Source organism: Poecilia reticulata, linkage group LG17 (genome assembly GCF_000633615.1).
Source record: "Poecilia reticulata strain Guanapo linkage group LG17, Guppy_female_1.0+MT, whole genome shotgun sequence".
Classification (NCBI taxonomy): Eukaryota; Metazoa; Chordata; class Actinopteri; order Cyprinodontiformes; family Poeciliidae; genus Poecilia; species Poecilia reticulata.
The window spans coordinates 8,267,476-8,284,115 of record NC_024347.1 but is presented as its reverse complement, the minus strand read 5'-3'; the positions used below and the strand labels follow the sequence as shown (position 1 = coordinate 8,284,115).

The following is a 16,640-nucleotide window of genomic DNA, read 5'->3' as shown; positions in this document are numbered from 1 at the left end:
AAAAAAAGGCAGGAAGAGACGATAAAGACGATAATTAAAATGATCTCGATAGGTTTTTTTATCGTCCGATTAATTGATTTATCGTTTATCGCGACAGGCCTAGTTGTCGTTGAGTATCAGTGACGTTCAGTTCGGATGAATGCGACCTGAACATTAGGTTTAAATCATTTGAATCGGATACGTATTGAATATGCAAGTAACTTCACATTCGGGTTACATTTGAAAAGAATTCTGTTCTGTTCAGACTGTCATGAAAAGATCAGATATTGGTCGTATTACGTCAAAAACAAAATCGGAATTGGGTCACTTCCGCCTGCAGTGTGAATGCAACCTAATTCACCCCATGAAATACCATAAGGGTATTATTTTATATATTTCTCATGAACATATTTGTTTACTTTGCAGTTGAATTGTATGGGATTTATATCACATTAAAAGCATAAAACATTTAAAAATGGCTTATCATGTTTTTTTAACTAAGGTAAAAAACATCACTCTGGCTTCTCAGCAGGGCACTATGCACTTTTTAGACCTGCTCCTTCTATCCACTGTTGACATGCCATTTCATATCACAGTCCATATAGGTAACATTTACTTGTAAATGATTAACAATCTAGAAAACATAAAGACTTTTATGTAAAGTTCCTTACTGTGCAAGACAGTTAACTTACTGAAAAAAATGTTTAAAGTAAAAGTAGTGAATGTATCACACTGTGCCCATTGGACCAGCTGAACAATTGTTGCAGAATCACATTGACAGAATGTGAACCTCCACTGTAACTTTAATTTATGCAAAGCCATGAATGTCTAGTTAATCACTAGTTAGTGATTATAAGTAGTGTTTGCCAACTAAAGATTGTCACATCTTCCATGTGATAGAAAATCTGTGCAGGAAGCAGGAGATTGTGGTGATGAGAACTTTCAATCTGAATGAATATAAGAAAAATGTCAAAATACCAATGAAACATGCAAACGAAGAGTATAAATGGCTCCTACATAAATTAGCTGATCAAAGTTTATGCTTTTTAACCCCTTACCTGTTACCCCAAAAACAGTTCAGATGCAATTTAATGAAAACATAACACCGCTGTCCTTAAGGATTGACTGACTTGAATTCAAGTGTTTGTTGGGTTACAGTTAAGGTGTTGATGCCAATTAAAATATTTTGGGAAAATAGAGCTCACAACCACCTAATCTTTCCTATGAAAATAAATTTAGCTCAAAGCTAGTTCAAACTTAAAAGATGTAATCACTTCTTGAAGGTACCTGGAAGTGGCCCAGTTGATGTTTTGACAGGATTTACTTTGACTATGTTCAGTCTGAGACTTTTTGAGTTCTCCAGCAGCTCGTCACAAACATACAGACCATCGCTGAGGAAGTAGTTCTCTGTACTGGTCAACCTGGAAAATAATAACAGGACAGAGATGACGTAACCTTTAACCTTCTGTTCTGTTTTTTACTAGAGAAACTGAGAATAGAGGATCTCAAATTTTTACTGTAAAAACTGCACAAAGTCTGGGGTTCTGTTTAGCTGTGACAACTTCCTGGAGGGGTCATCGGCTCAACTGCTGTTCCCAACAACTTGATATAGTTATTCTCTTGGCTCCGTCTTTCGATGTTTAACCCCGTCTCTCTCCTAGACATAATTATCGGCAGAGATTTTGTCGCAACTAACAGTACATGCTGTCTTTCATCCTTTAACCTTTAAGACCAGCTCTGAGCTTATTTGTTAAGCTGTGTTTCTCTCTGAAATGAAGCTGCTGAAGAAGCTACATCCAGATGTTTTTACTTTTCTCTAACACTGAAAGTACTCCTGGATCAGTGCTTCTGTTTCTTTTATGTGTATGCTCTGTATTCTTAAATACCCAGTAAGGTGTGGGTATGGTTGTTGGAGATGTTGGAGGTTTTTTCCTGCATGCATGTTCTGCATGAGGGATTGCTGTATAGTCAATGACACAAAGCAAGCGGTTGTCTTCCGTTGCTACATGTCCATCCGGAAGGAGTGAATTCTGCAAGTCAATGACTCGATGGGATCTGCTGAGTTTCCTTATATTAAAAATGTGACCAGTGATAATAATAAACTGAACATGACTTTATTGGTTGATAACTAGAATTAATTGGAATGGATATGTTAATGGATTGAACTGCCTTTTTCATAAAGTGCCTTGAGATGACAAGTTGTCAATTTTGTTAATAAACTGAATTAAATAAAATGTAAAGCATTAAGGCTCAAATGGTCCCTTGCCAACATGCTTTCCAGTCATTTGTCTGCAACTCGACATCCCTTTGATCCTGGGACACTTTGGGATGGGGAATCTGACAAGAGAGGTCAGCAATCTTTTAAATTCAAAGAGCCACTTTTGCCCCGCTCCCACAAAATAAAATTTGTCTTGAGCCACAAAAAAAGACAAATTTCAGTTTTTAAAACAACACTAAATTAAAATGTTTGTTTTGAAAGCAAAGTAAATAAAACGAAAAGTTCTATTTTCAAATTTCATGACAAAATGGATCATTTAAAGTTTACAAAGGGAAAAAAAACTATTAAGTATTAGTTGTAAAATTAGACCAGGTGAGTGATGCCTTTATATAACAGAAAGATGTATGATGAAAGATACACAGCCCACTTAAAAAGGTAAAGTACACAACTTGAAGCTAAAAAAAATACTTCTACAAGTCTCAAAACATTGCTGTCCTTCTATTGTAGACACTCTATTCAGATATTGCAAGTGTAATTTTAGCAGTGCTAAAATTTAGCTGTGCTAAAATTACACGCTCTTATTACCTTTATAATTCAAGACAAATTCTTTATTTTGTTTTGTTGTAAAAGAGCCACAGTGGAGGAACTAAAGGGCCACTTGTGGGTCTGAAGCCTCAGAGTGAATCCCCCACCCTGAACTAGACTGACCTAGTAATAGATACACATTCCTTTTAACAAAAATAACCATTTATTATCTATGTTTATCTTACCTGATGGTTGTAGTAGATGAGTCTCTGCCAACATTGAATGTGTGCTCTCCTTCACTGATCTGTTGACACCAGTAAGGATGCAGCCACACCACGTAGCTCAGATGACCAGCATACACCATAGGCATTATCCAGTTTTCTATACTCAGCTCACTAAAAGACAAAAGAAAAATACAACTCTTATCAAGTGTCCATATATTTGAGCAGATTCAGCAAAATGAAGGTAGGAGAAAAAACACAACCCTTTGAACAGCAGGCCTGATTCCTTTTAAAGTTTCCTAAAAACAAATGTACCAGTCTAAAACTCGGTAAAATAACATTCGTCCCTGGTGTGATGATTCAGTCCCTTATTTGTCCGCTGCCAGTTTTTTTCAGGGATCAGGTCTTGAGGTTTGCCAAACTGTCACATACTTAAAAAGTGTCAAAACTTTTTAAAACATCTTCACACCTCTTAAGAAGTCTGCACTTAGTTAAAACATAAACTTGTTCTACGATGGTCAAACAAATAAGGCACATGTTCAGTTTTTTACATGTACCAAACCAAAATGTGTGCATCTGTTCAACTCTCAAACTGCATGCAAAAAAAGTTTCTTTGGTTGGGTGAACAAACTCCTGCCCAATATCAGAAAGTTGTTAGTAATTGATCAGTAGCGCACTGCTGGCAGATAGTGAGGAAGAGAACACACTTGCTGTACGTCATGTAAGTCAACACAAAGTTACTGATCGCAGACTTGGATGGGCAAAATCTTTATCTCTAAGTTGCAACAGAGCAAAAAAACTGTAGGTATTGTAGCAACCTGCTACAATACCTACATTGATTGTAGCAGGTTGCTACAATCAATAGCAGCCACACGGGTGCACCCACTAGAAGGAAACAAACACACCCAGTATAACACTTTCCTTTTATTGGCTGAGAGGTTGTCAGGCAACGGTACTTTTTTTCAAGAGCGAGAGCAGGAAAGGATTTGCAAGCGAACAGAGAGGTCTGCTAGCGGAGTCTTTATTTGAGCAGAGAGAATTTTGAGCGTGAGGAGAAATGTTTGAGAGAGTACAGAGAATATATGAAAAAGAGCAGAAGTTTGAGTGCAAGCATTACGAGTTTTGAGTTTGTCTTGTCTTCTATGCCTTAATGTTGGCTGAACAAGCAAAAAGGCCTCATCAAATGTCTCAGGTAGCTCTGTGATCATCACCACCTTCACCATTATAGCAATGTTTGTTTGTCAGAGGTTTGCTCTACCTGGGCTACACTTCACATGGGCGCAGCGATCTTGCCCTGGTTTCAATCAAATGAAGGGAACGTCTTACATCAGGGGTGCCCAAAGTGGGTCCTGGAGGGCCGGCATCCTGCATGTTTTAGTTCTCTCCCTGGTTTAATGCACCTGGATCAAATGATAGCTCATTAGAGGCCTAAGAAGAATATTGAAATGGTTGCTACTATCACCAGGGAGAGAATTAAAACATGCAGGATGCCGGCCCTCAACGACCGACTTTGGGCACCCCTGTCTTACATTGTTCTGAGTTTGTTGGTCACTGACAAAACCAGCTTGGTCCTCATCAATGAGCTCTGAGAAAACTGCCTTCAGCCTATTGGACATGACAGAGGCATATTATTTATAATCTTGGTTCACGAACATTACGAGTTGCATAATGTTTTATTATTGCCTTTTTTGGGCATAACTCTTATAATTGCTTCAGGCAATGATGGCGGTATTGTCATTTTTACTACAGTCCATTTTAATGACTTTCGTAATATAAAGACAATTCTTCAAAAGCCTTATGCTACTCAGATGGTAGACTGTCTGTACTGGGTGTTTTGTAATTTTTTTACCGCTAGCATCAAGTCTGTTTTATATGGGGCTTTGTTAAACTTTTATTCTGTCATTGTCCAATTGTGAATTAACCTAATCAATCAAGAAATATTTTAAAATCTTTGTTCGGTTTTGTGAATAATGTTTTATAATATGTTTGAAAAGGTTTGTCAACATGTTCTAAACTACTTCCTAATATTCATGTCTCTAGGTCAGTTATTGAACAAACTGATTGCATAATTATTATTTTTATTTTTTTACAAATTTTTGTTGCAATAGTTTTGCTGCCTTCTGTCCCGTTTAATAGAAGGATTCTTTTGGAATCTATATTTTTCTTCTACTACTTCTTCTTGCACTGAAATGTACCAACAGATTTTAAATTTATTTCTCCCAACTGTGAAAACAACAATGTATTATTCTGCTGCTCTTACCTGAGGAGTTTCTCCTTTTCAAATACTGTGTCAGCAGGCATGTTGACAGGGATAAGGAGGTCAGGATGGGAGTCTAAATGAACCAGTCTGATGTTGTTGAGTGGAAGATGTCTTGATGCAATGGCTCGATAGATGTGATGGACCACCTGCAACAATATATAGAATTTACACACAATATTGTTTTACTATATAACATTTATCAAAACAAAAAAATATATATTACACTAATCTGTCACCATTTGTTAATTGTACAGATAAATAACCCATATAATTAAATTAAAAATCTGTGCCTGTTGTATTGGTGGAATTTACTTTCTTTCTTACAGTCTCCATCTGATTTTTACTATTATGTGTACATGTACGCTTCCATATCCCCGTCACTTGATTCTGATGGAGTTCAATTTCCTCACGGAGCGACAGTAAAGTCCATATGTATTATTCTCCAGACATTATTGAAGTAATTATTTAAATGGGTAATCTGTAAATTAACCTGAACTAATGTTTTTGTTCAGGACTGAATATCTTAGTTTTCATTCAGTCAGTTTGACATTATCCATATGAGAGAATCTTATTTGATTTCTTTCGGATAGCGGTCAGTAAAGAATAAAGATACGTTCTCAAAGGTTTGAATTTCAACAGTCCAGCTACTTGTATTGAGCTTGTTGCTGTCATATCTGGCACTATTCGACCAGTTTCATGTTGGTTCTGTAGTCACAGACCGAAGACAAACATCCTTACATGGTGGTGGTCCTCCACTATCCACACAGGCAGCTTATCGTAGAACCTTTTCCGCGCCAAGGTACTCATTTCTGTATGAAGTTGTTGACCTAACGGACTCTTTAATCAGATTGACTTGAGCAAGCTAGCAGTAACCCTTTTTGTACGAAGAGTGCAGTCATGTCCGCGAGCGAAAAGTAACCGGAAATTCGCGCAGCAGAGTTTATATCGCCGGTTAGAAACAAGAATGGAACAGAAAGGTTCTGTCACTTATTCATAAACAAATCAAATAATACTACACATAAGGAAATATTTGTATATGTCATCAATGTCCTCATAGAGGAGATGTTTTATCAAGTCACGCTTTATGTTAGCTGCGATAATTGAGTTACACAGATGCAATTTACTCCACTGACTAGAGTAGCTGTTCTCAACGTGGGCGGTACCGCAAAGCCCAGGGGGCGTTCAGAGGACGGCAGGGGGCGCTGGCGGACATTTTTACAAAAGGGGGGCGCTGGGATGCCTTTGGGGGGCGTTTGGTCGAAGGTAAACTTTACACCTTAAATGAACAACAATGCCAGTTTAAACTTTGAGCAACTTGGTAAAACTGTATTGTGTAACATTAAATCATGCTTGGCTGCAACTGTATCGATGGCAGCTCTTCTTCTATTCAGTGTTTGTAGCTTCTGTTAGCTTCTTGGGGCAGCTCCGTTCTCCTGCTACTCCATCCATCCATCCATTTTCTTGCACCCTTTTTCCCTCAGTGGGGTCGGGAGGGGTGCTGGTGCCCATCTCCAGCCAACGTCTCGGGCGAGAGGCGGGTACACCCTGGACAGGTAGCCAGTCTGTCACAGGGCAACACAGAGACACACAGGACAAACAACCATGCACACACACACTCATACCTAGGGACAATTTGGAGAGGCCAATTAACCTGACAGTCATGTTTTTAGACTGTGGGAGGAAACCGGAGTACCCGGAGAAAACCCACGCACGCACAGGGAGAACATGCAAACTCCATGCAGAAAGACCCCAGGCCGGGAATCGAACCCAGAACCTTCTTGCTGCAAGGCAACAGCTCTACCAACTGCGCCACTGTGCAGCCCTGTTCTCCTGCTACTGGTAGCTAAAATCACGATACCCTCACTGAGTATCCCTCTGAAAAATGAACCCATTTAAATCAAGAAATCCCTCCATGGCTGATACCACGATAGAGAGCGTTCATTTTATAGCGTTAACACAGTGCTGTAAGTGGTCCGATATGAAACGAGGTGATAGAACAACACAGCACTTTACATTTCAACAATCAGAATGCAGAAATTGTTTCCGTTGTTTTAAAAGGTTTATGTCAGTCTGCCTTTTCCCCATCGACACGCTTCCCGACCGCCCTGCACCTTAGGGGCTTAAAAACACGACGAGCACATTGAGCAAAACTCTGAAACAGGAGAAACGGGACATAAAACGGAGCGACGAACTAGATGTGAATTATGGCATAAAAACAGAGAATCTGACGCTGAACAGTGAAAAATCAACACATGATGTGAAACATGATGATTAGACAGAGCAGCAGGTGATGATTGAAGATTACTGATGGTCAATAAACAATAAAATAAATGTAGCAACAGGAAAGAAACTAAAGTGGACATAGCAATAAACCAAGAGAGGATAAAACTAATCAAATGAAACTAAATGGAAATGAATGAAGAACAAAATGCAAGAATAAACTAAGAAATTAAAGTAAATACAGAGGAATAAACTGGTATGGCAAGACCTTTAGAGCAATAATTAATACAGAGACTGTATGGCAAGAATAAACAGACACTATTTCCAGATAAAAGGTAAAATAATATTGTTGAAGTGTCATGGGTTTGTTGAGACCACATCTAGTACTGAGAATAAATATATCTTACAGACCATAACAGTAAAGAACTGATCACTTATTTATGTTTTTAATTAGATTTGATATTTTTATTTCTTCAATATTATTTTTCATGTCAGTGTTAATGTCATGAGGCTGATGACTCCATGACACTTTGAATTTGACTCATTAGGATTTGATTAAGAACCAGATTTGTTCTTTGTCATTTCTGTCCAGTAAAACTATTAATCTATAATCAATAGACAGGTCTATATAAAGATATAATCCATGTTTCTGTCTCATATTTGTATGGCATTAAAAGGATCTGGAACTTTAGTTTTTCCACTGAAAGCTCTGGTTTGAACAATAAATGCCATGAGGGTGAAGTTTTATGGATGATGCTCTGATGTCCCATTCTCCTGAAGGCAGCACAGAGCTGCACCACCAGAAACTGACAAACACTGAAGAGAAGAAGAGTTATGATTAATGTAGTTACAGTTCTATCCATGTTTTAATGTTGCAGAGCTCAGTCGTTTTGCAAATAGATCAAAGTTTAAACTGGCATGTTGTTCATCTTTTATCTGGTCATTTTGTGGAAGATTTAACAACTAGAAAATGGCACAAAATAAGAATATGTTTTCCACTCTGATTGGCTGCTGTTAGGCCTACAGATTTTAAATTGAATGTTCATTAAATTTTTCTTAGACGCCTGTGAAAATAATTTCTATTCCCATGGCTATAAAAATCAAAACATCTACAATAGTGATAGTAATATTAAAAAGAAGAGTCAGACTTCTGAATAAAATGAGTTTGTTTTCAAAAGTTATTGTGTGAAGTATAAGTACTAACTTGCTAATGACTCAATATCGTTACTTGATATCAACAAGTATTTCAACTGAATTTCTTGTACTTGGTTGGGAAAAAACTGGTATCCGGACACGTTTACAAAAAATGCCAACACCGTACCCCACTCCACAACACACCCCCACCATTAATAGTTCACAGAGCTGACCAGCCAGATCATCCACCAAAGTGAGGCCACACTCCTAGATGTGAAGCCCACACAGCCGCTCTCTGCTGAAATCCAGCAGCCCCCCAGCTGGTGGACCAGACACTGAAGCCATGAATCCAAATCCAAAATCTGAGTGACCCCGGGAGAACCAAAACCCCAGCCCCAATCGACCCCTGAAGACCTTACTCCTAACCCCAGTCCAAACAGACCACTCCTCTGCCCAGCCTCCAACCCCAAAACAGGGTGTGGAAAATCTCCAGGCTTTTCCTGTCTTCATCTGCTCAAATGTGGTGTTGATGCATGTTTTTATAGAGTTTATAGGGACATGGGAGATTAGCTGGACCCTCCCCCCACATCCTACCCCTCAGCCAGAACCCTCCATGTCTACCAACCACATTGGGAAATGGGAGCAGGCACCAAAAGTGAGGCTGATTGAATAGAACCCCCTCTGAATGCTGTTAAGTGTGTCTATACCCATAGCCCTACATGTGCGTGTCATGAAGATGTTGTAAGTGATAATATCTGTTGTACAATTAAATTTGGTCTCAGTCTGCCAGAAGACCACAAAGAGAGAAAAAAGTCCCCACAGCCCAGTGTTGCACTTATATAGAAGGCTCCACATTAGTATTGGTGTGCTGGAGCAGCTGGCGGGAGATGTCTGATTTAGACCCTCCTTAATGCTGAGAACATGAGCATAACTAACAGTATTTAAATACAAAGTAAATTTTACAAAATAAACTTCCTAATTTGTTTGAAATTGTATCTCTGCTGAACACATTAAATAAAATTCTGTCGCATTTTCATTCTCAATAAATGAATGCTACAGTTTTAGGTCTATGTTACAATTCAACCATTAATAGGGGCCCCTGAATGTCTGGAGGGGCCTACCGGCAGAGACTGACTTTTCTTTGCCTTGATATCGCTCAGTCTTACAATTTTAGATCTCTGAGGTGCTAACATCAAAAATTATGTAGTTAAAAAATCTGAGCTTTTCTGATTTTTATTGCAGTCTGCAGTCAAGTTGCTATAGAGGTTAAACAGACATTATTAAGGTTTTTAATAATGTCTGTTATTAAAGTTATACATTATTAAGTATATTATTTCATAATATATATATTATTTCATAATATACTTCATAACCAGTGAAGTATGGCCTATGGTCTGTTTAACAGCTACAGTCTCAGATCAACACAGCCCTCCAGCTCTGACAGCAGCAGCAACGTTTTGGGGAAACATAGACAACATTTGCTTTGCATTGCCCCCACATGATGTCAATAATAGAGTATGGTCCAATTAAATATTAGATTCTTGATCAATATGATTTTCTGCTATGATGTTTGAAGATTTTGTTCAATGTGCCTCTTTTTAACTTTGAGCTCCTGCCCCTCCAAACGTCTCTGCACGGCCCTGGAGAGAAACGCAGCCATCCGAGATGGTCTCAGAGGCTATTGCTCTTCCACATCAAGAAGAGCTTGGGCATCTGTTTATAATGCCTCCTGAACGCCTCCATTGGAGGTTTTTTCAGGCATGACCCACTGAAAGGAGGTGCAGAAGAAGACCCAGGACATGATGGAGGGACTATGTTTCTTGACTGGCTTAGTAACACCATGGGATTCCCCTGGAGGACCAGGAAGTCTGGACCTCTCGGCTTAGGCTGCTACTTTCGCAGCCCAACCTCAGAGTAAGTGGATGGATCAATGGACGGATGGACAGACGGACGGATTGTTTAATAACAAGGATCCATTTGGAATGTGAGTATTTGACTTGGAATTTGTAATATTTAATTGGACTGACTGTTTTATAAACGGCCTTGTGACTAAGTGTACTGTGAATTAGCATTGTATAAATAAATTGAATTGATTTGAATAAAAAAAGTGAACCTGTTTCTCTTTGAAATAAAAACATTGTACTACTCATCTTGATTTAAAGTAATTTCAGCTACACCCATACTCACACTTTTACTTACTAAGTGCAGTGATTTTTTTTGCAGTGGCAAACATTTAAGCATAAAGTTCTAAATGAATAAATGATCAATTATGAAGCTACAACAATTCCAGTTAACAATATAAACTGCTGCTAAGACTTGATGTACCGGCAAAAACTACTAATCGTGTGTTTAAGGAGAGTTTTTGTAAGACATCTCAAAAGTACAGATGACAGAGTATTGTCCAACCTTGGGACAAACTAGGTTTGTCAAAGAAATGTATTAGATATGTGCAGAAATGTTAAACTTATGTGTTAATAAATCTCTGTCTTCTTCATAGTGAACCTTGCTGCTATGACTTTTTTGCTACCTCATGATGTTATAAATAACAAGCCAGATGTCCTGAATAGACAAGAATTTCTGCTATTTGATGTGTACGTCAATTATTTTCTCTCACTGATAATTTTGCAAAGATGAACAAATAAAGTCAGATTCTTATTATTTGATTATTTAAATTAGCTACCTTATTTTAAATAACCGACATATATCTCTAAGCTAACATATGGGAAAGTTGTAAACATTTATATCAGTGCAAAGAACTCTATAACAATGATGTGTCAATTTCTGTGGAGATTGCTGTGTTACAAGGTCAAACAAACTGAAGATCATTATCCTATCTTTGGTGTTTGCAACTGTCAAGGCTAAACCTGGTGATAATAGGAATTCAATAAACACTTTAGCACCTTGACCTCATAAAACCTGGCAAAACATTTTTCTCTCTTACATTGAGGGCTGCAGTTTTAGGTTGGCAATAGTTAATTTTCCTAATTTACCAGCAGATTCAGGTAGTTGGTTTGTTTCTGGGTGACTGCTGAGTCACACGTGTGCACAGGCATGTGAATATGCACGTGTTTGCATAGCTACAACCAGCCTGGTGCAGCTACAACCAGACAGTGACCTTGAAGAATAATGAAATTAATTTACTTACTATAAATTATTATTCATGAATTAAAATAAATGTCACAAAATAAAATTGCTCTCAATCAGTATTATAATAAAGGTAAAGATAGATCAAATTTAAACTATCCAGGCAGAATTGAGCAAATATTACAGGAAAAAAAGAAGTTACTTCAATTGAAAATAATGCTTAAACATATGAATTTAGGACTGGGATAAATTTTTTGCAGAGTTGCAGAGATTTTTTTAATATAATTTGTTCACCAATTTGCGCATACAATGCAAACATTACAGACAAACAAACAGAGATTATTTGATTAAGGGCAAATAGATAAAATTTAAAGGGAAAGCTATGGTGCCACAATAGAAACAATAAATATTATTAACTGCATTTATTCTCGTTGTTGATTACTATCGTCTGCCTCGCTGGCTGATAACAATAATAGTAAAGTCTTTTTCAAACGCGTCCAGTAAATACTCTAGTCCAGTGTTTCTCAACCTTTTTGGGCCAGCGCCCCCCCAGCCTTTGTCCAGGTCCCTCACCGCCCCCCACCAAAGAATTTGTAGGCTACTTTGCACTGACTATTATTTTATCATTAAGCCTACAGTCTGCCTGACTGTTTTAGCAAATCATAAATAGAGCATGACACGCCGGCGGTACCAGGTGCACAGTGGTACCACAATCTTCAAATGCTTTATCAAATTACTAATTAAAGATCCACTTTATGCGAGAGTTTAGATCTATAGACTGAGCCCAACTCAAAATTTGGACTGGACTAAGCCAAAAGATTTGACTTCATGGTTCGGTCAGGCTTGGGCTTCTGTGGCATATTTAGTAAGCCTGCAATACATACACAAAAAAAAGCCAAAAGAGAATGTGCAATAAAGTTGTGTTTATCTACTTATTACAGTCTAAACAGGAAATTGTTGTGGAAGGAAAGTAAGGTGCAGATGTTCATTAGTGTCTTGTTTCTGGAAAGATTTTTAGCCCCCATGCAGAAACAAAGTGTTATTTGCTATATGTATAAAGGAGAAAATGTGCAAATCAGAAGACTCCATACTGGGACTGGTACAGCAGTATCTGAAAGGAAGACAGAGTTATGCCCATTTTCCATTAGCTCTACTTCGGCAGCTTAGCTCAGCTCTACTCTACCCAGCCTCGCTCCGCTCTACTTCGTAGTGATAACTTCCCCAGACTCGGCTATAGATCTGCAGCAGATCGCTACCTCCTGGTGGTGGGGGAGTATTGAACCCCACTTTGAGGCCTTCTATGCCATGTGCTGTGACTCATTTCTGTGCGACTGAACAAGAATTGTTATTTTTCTGAGGCTAAAGAAGAGAGAGTTGAGCTATTTTTTATAGCCTGCTTGTTTTCTTCAAGTTTATTGTTCATTTTAATGTGCTGTTTAACTGTTTAATTATGAGAAATTACATCTAGCTATTTTAGAAGAATAGAATATCATATAATAGAAATATTCTTTATTGTACCACAGCAGGGCAACTCTGGTGCAACACCTGCAAAATAATCGAAGTAGTTAAATTTACACAAAAATAAAATATATAAAAACGAATAAAGACAAAGTTGGAGCATAAAAATACCAGGAAGTAATTGTAAACAGCATCCTCTAATCCAAGGAATGTGCAACTGAGTAGGATAACTTCAGAAAATGTGCACGTTTGAGCAATAAAAATAAAACAAATTGATGTCTTCCATGGCTGTATATGGGCTATCTGAGAACTGACTGTGGTGCATTGAAGAGTTCTGGGCAAGAGGCTTTGCAGCGCAATCTTATGCTGCTGAACTACTGCTGTGGGTTTATTTTAAATTCAAATTCAAAAATACTTAATTAAACCCAAAGGGAAACCAAATGTTATAGCTCATCAAGCTTCTTCAAATTGATAAGAACTTTTGAAGATGGTGATGGCTGTTGGCAGGAAAGGTTTTGATTACTGGTTAATTAATGTGTTACGGGAAAACATCACCTGTGAAATGCTATTTAAACTATAAAAACTTACTATAGAGTCTTAACAACAACAAATCCAAATTGTTTGTTTAATCCAAATGAAGTGAGCAGCTCCAGAAGGCCCCTCAGGCCTTCAGGGGCCCATAAAGGCTAACACTTTATCACAGGCCACAGATATATACGATATATACATGTAACATTTGTTTATTAAGACTGTCAATGCTTCTAAATTTGATTTAATGGTTTCAACATACATAAATGAAAAGATCTTAAATTGTTTAACATTTAAATTTAAGATGTTATGGAACTGGCAAGTTTACTTTGTAAAAGTTCAAAGAACAATCTTTATAGCTAGATTGTTTTGTTACCATAGCAACAGTCTGATACTGTGAGTTTAATCTTTGAGTGCAATGCAAAGCATCAGGTGCAGTGGTCGTATTGAACCCTAAGGATTAGGAATGGGTTGTCACTTAAGCTTATTTATGAGGCAAGGCAGGCGAGCAAATACTTTTGGCAATTTGCTGTATCATTTTGCTTCAGGCAGTAGCTCTCTTTTCAATTGGCCAAAAATGACAATTAAGATATGGAAGGTAGAAATGTTGTAGTATTTCAAATAGCATTTATACCAGACAACAGAAAATTTCCTGGGCTGCTTGGACAAAGACACGTGACAGAAATTATGGAGGAAATAGATCTGTAGGAGGCAGCCGTGTGCAACACATACCAAACACACGCCAAAGCAATACAATGCACAGCAATAGGATTGAATCTGAAAAAGATTTTTAGTCAAAAATCTGCACTTCGTTCTCATCTTAGTTAACTGTTGGCCATTCCAACTATTGCCTGTGACATGTGTCTTGACTCGTGAAGGCACCATAAATGCCGCACATTTTAGAAAAACAAAAAGCTAAACTTTGAATCCCATTTGTTAAATATATTTTCTAAGCAATTTAAACCATGCAGTCAACTGTTCTCACTGTCAGCTGTGCAAAGGTCTCGTAGCTATACGATTACCAGATAAAAAGCTGACAACTAATAGAAAAGATATTTGTTGTCTTTAACCTTGACCTTGACATGGTTACAGTTGTCAAGGATAGTGCCTGTTGCTTTCTATCAGCAATTTAAGCAGCCCAATTTCGAATCAATAGTAAGCTGACTTTGCACCTTGGATTAAGTATACTGGCAACTGATATAATTCCTTAAAGCAAAAGTGCAACCAAATGTTTATTATTAAATAAAAAGTTCCATGTCATTCTACAAGAAAATGTGCAGTGTGAGTATCTATGACGAATCCCATGAGCTCATTACTACCAGGGACCAAGTATTGTGAAAGAAATGTCCTTCCCAAGATTTTTTCTAAACACACCATAGATTGGGTAACTTGTTTGACTTGTGTCAGATTTACAGACAGTTCTCTAAATAACATCTGTTTCTTAGAATTTACCGTGACGAAATGGAATCTAACTCTATGTTATGAGAAGGATAGTTTACATTTTGTGGGGTTGTGTGCAGTGATTGCTAGTAGTAAGTGTCTTTCCTGCAGTAGACAACAGTGATTGTGCTCTCAGTACAAACATATGTGTTGTTTTGACTTTTATTTGACGTCCCTTTTGAATCCAGCAGTTACACAAAATGAATTCACAGTCTGTCTGGCTATGGGGGAATTTTACTGCCGTAGGTCAAGAACACACATTTTCAGTTTGAAAGCAGAATTTTATCTCTTCGTTCCCAAAACTTGTAATGCTTGCACTCAAAACTTCTGCTGTCTTTGAAATATTCTCTGTGCTCTTTCAAATCTTTGTGCTCACGCTCAGATTTTCTCCTCACAAGCAATACTTCTCTCTGCATGCATTAACTCTCCACTCGCAAACCTCTCTGTTCACATGCAAATTCACTGCTCTCTCAAAACAAAACAGTACCATTGTCTGGCAACGTTCCACCCAATAGAATGGGAGTGTTATAATGGATATTAGGAACCTCCTCAAGGGTGTGTTTGTTTCCTTCTAGTGGGTGTGCCTGTGTAGCTACTATCAATTGTAGCATCCATATGGTAGCACTTGCTTTTCTGCACTGCCCACTGGGTATAGGGAGAAACAATGTCAGCTTTCTGCTCCAAGGTAAACTTACAGTGAAACTATCCCCAAATCAACTTTTTTACTGCTAAAATAAGTAGGTTATTTAGGGTTCTTCTATTTTTATGTTTCTGTGCAAATTTTGACATGTTTGTCCAAATCATTTAGTTAGGCATAAAAGCGTCTCACTGCTGGCTTTCTTCAACAGCTGAATTTTCAGCAGTACAGTTTGGTACAACTTTGTCACAGCCCGTTTGTGTCTAAAAGCACAGATCTCCGTCCTCCCCACCTGTTACCCACTTGATGCCGAGTCAGAATTTGAAGTAGCAAGGGTTGCCATGGCAACTGGCGAGCATTGATTGACATTGTTACTCAGCTTAACAAATGTGTGATTTATTTGCAATGTAGACACAGAGTTAAATGGATCTGCTCTGCTCTGACTCCAGGTGAGGGTTTGGTGTTGAACTGTGTCAGATTGGCTGACACAGGCCCTATTAGCTTCTCCTGCTCACAAAGCGGGAGAAGCTAACAGGGGCTAACGGCCGCTCTCACTGCTCACTCAGGACAGACAAGATGCTGCTGAGCTGCAGAGCGCTGTCACCATAAAAATCTCAGACAACACAGAAAAAAAGTCAGTAAATTTATTATCGTTTTGAAGAAAAAATAATAGTCACGACACCCACATACCCTTCTGTTTATCCCCTCACTCAGCCATGCCCCTTGGCTCCGCCACATTTGCTGGAATTTTTCTAAATTTGCCATGGGTGGGGTTTAGCCTTCAGAGATCACCTACACTTTAAAGAGTCACACTTAAAGAATTGCTCTTGATTTTTATCAGTTTAATGGTTTCTATGAATCCTCTCCTTGGGCTGCCACTTATCGTGGTGGAGGGGTTTGAGTGTCCCAATGATCCTAGGAGCTATGCTGTCTGGG

General features: G+C 38.2%; 1 protein-coding gene across 3 annotated transcripts in view; it reads right to left on the bottom strand.

Moving 5' to 3' along the window:
* Positions 1 to 6,151, bottom strand: part of lg17h5orf22 (linkage group 17 C5orf22 homolog) — an 18,407-nt gene extending 12,256 nt beyond the window's left edge. For all 3 annotated transcript variants that reach the window (XM_017310225.1, XM_017310224.1, XM_008433580.2), the window contains exons 1-4: positions 5,942 to 6,151; positions 5,204 to 5,349; positions 2,968 to 3,117; positions 1,267 to 1,400 (exon numbers count right to left, since the gene is read on the bottom strand). In XM_017310225.1, coding sequence (XP_017165714.1) covers positions 1,267 to 1,400; positions 2,968 to 3,117; positions 5,204 to 5,349; positions 5,942 to 6,010 — 499 coding nt within the window. In that variant the 5' untranslated portion in view covers positions 6,011 to 6,151. The remainder of the gene's footprint in view (positions 1 to 1,266; positions 1,401 to 2,967; positions 3,118 to 5,203; positions 5,350 to 5,941) is intronic.
* Between the last annotated feature and the right edge of the window lie 10,489 nt (positions 6,152 to 16,640).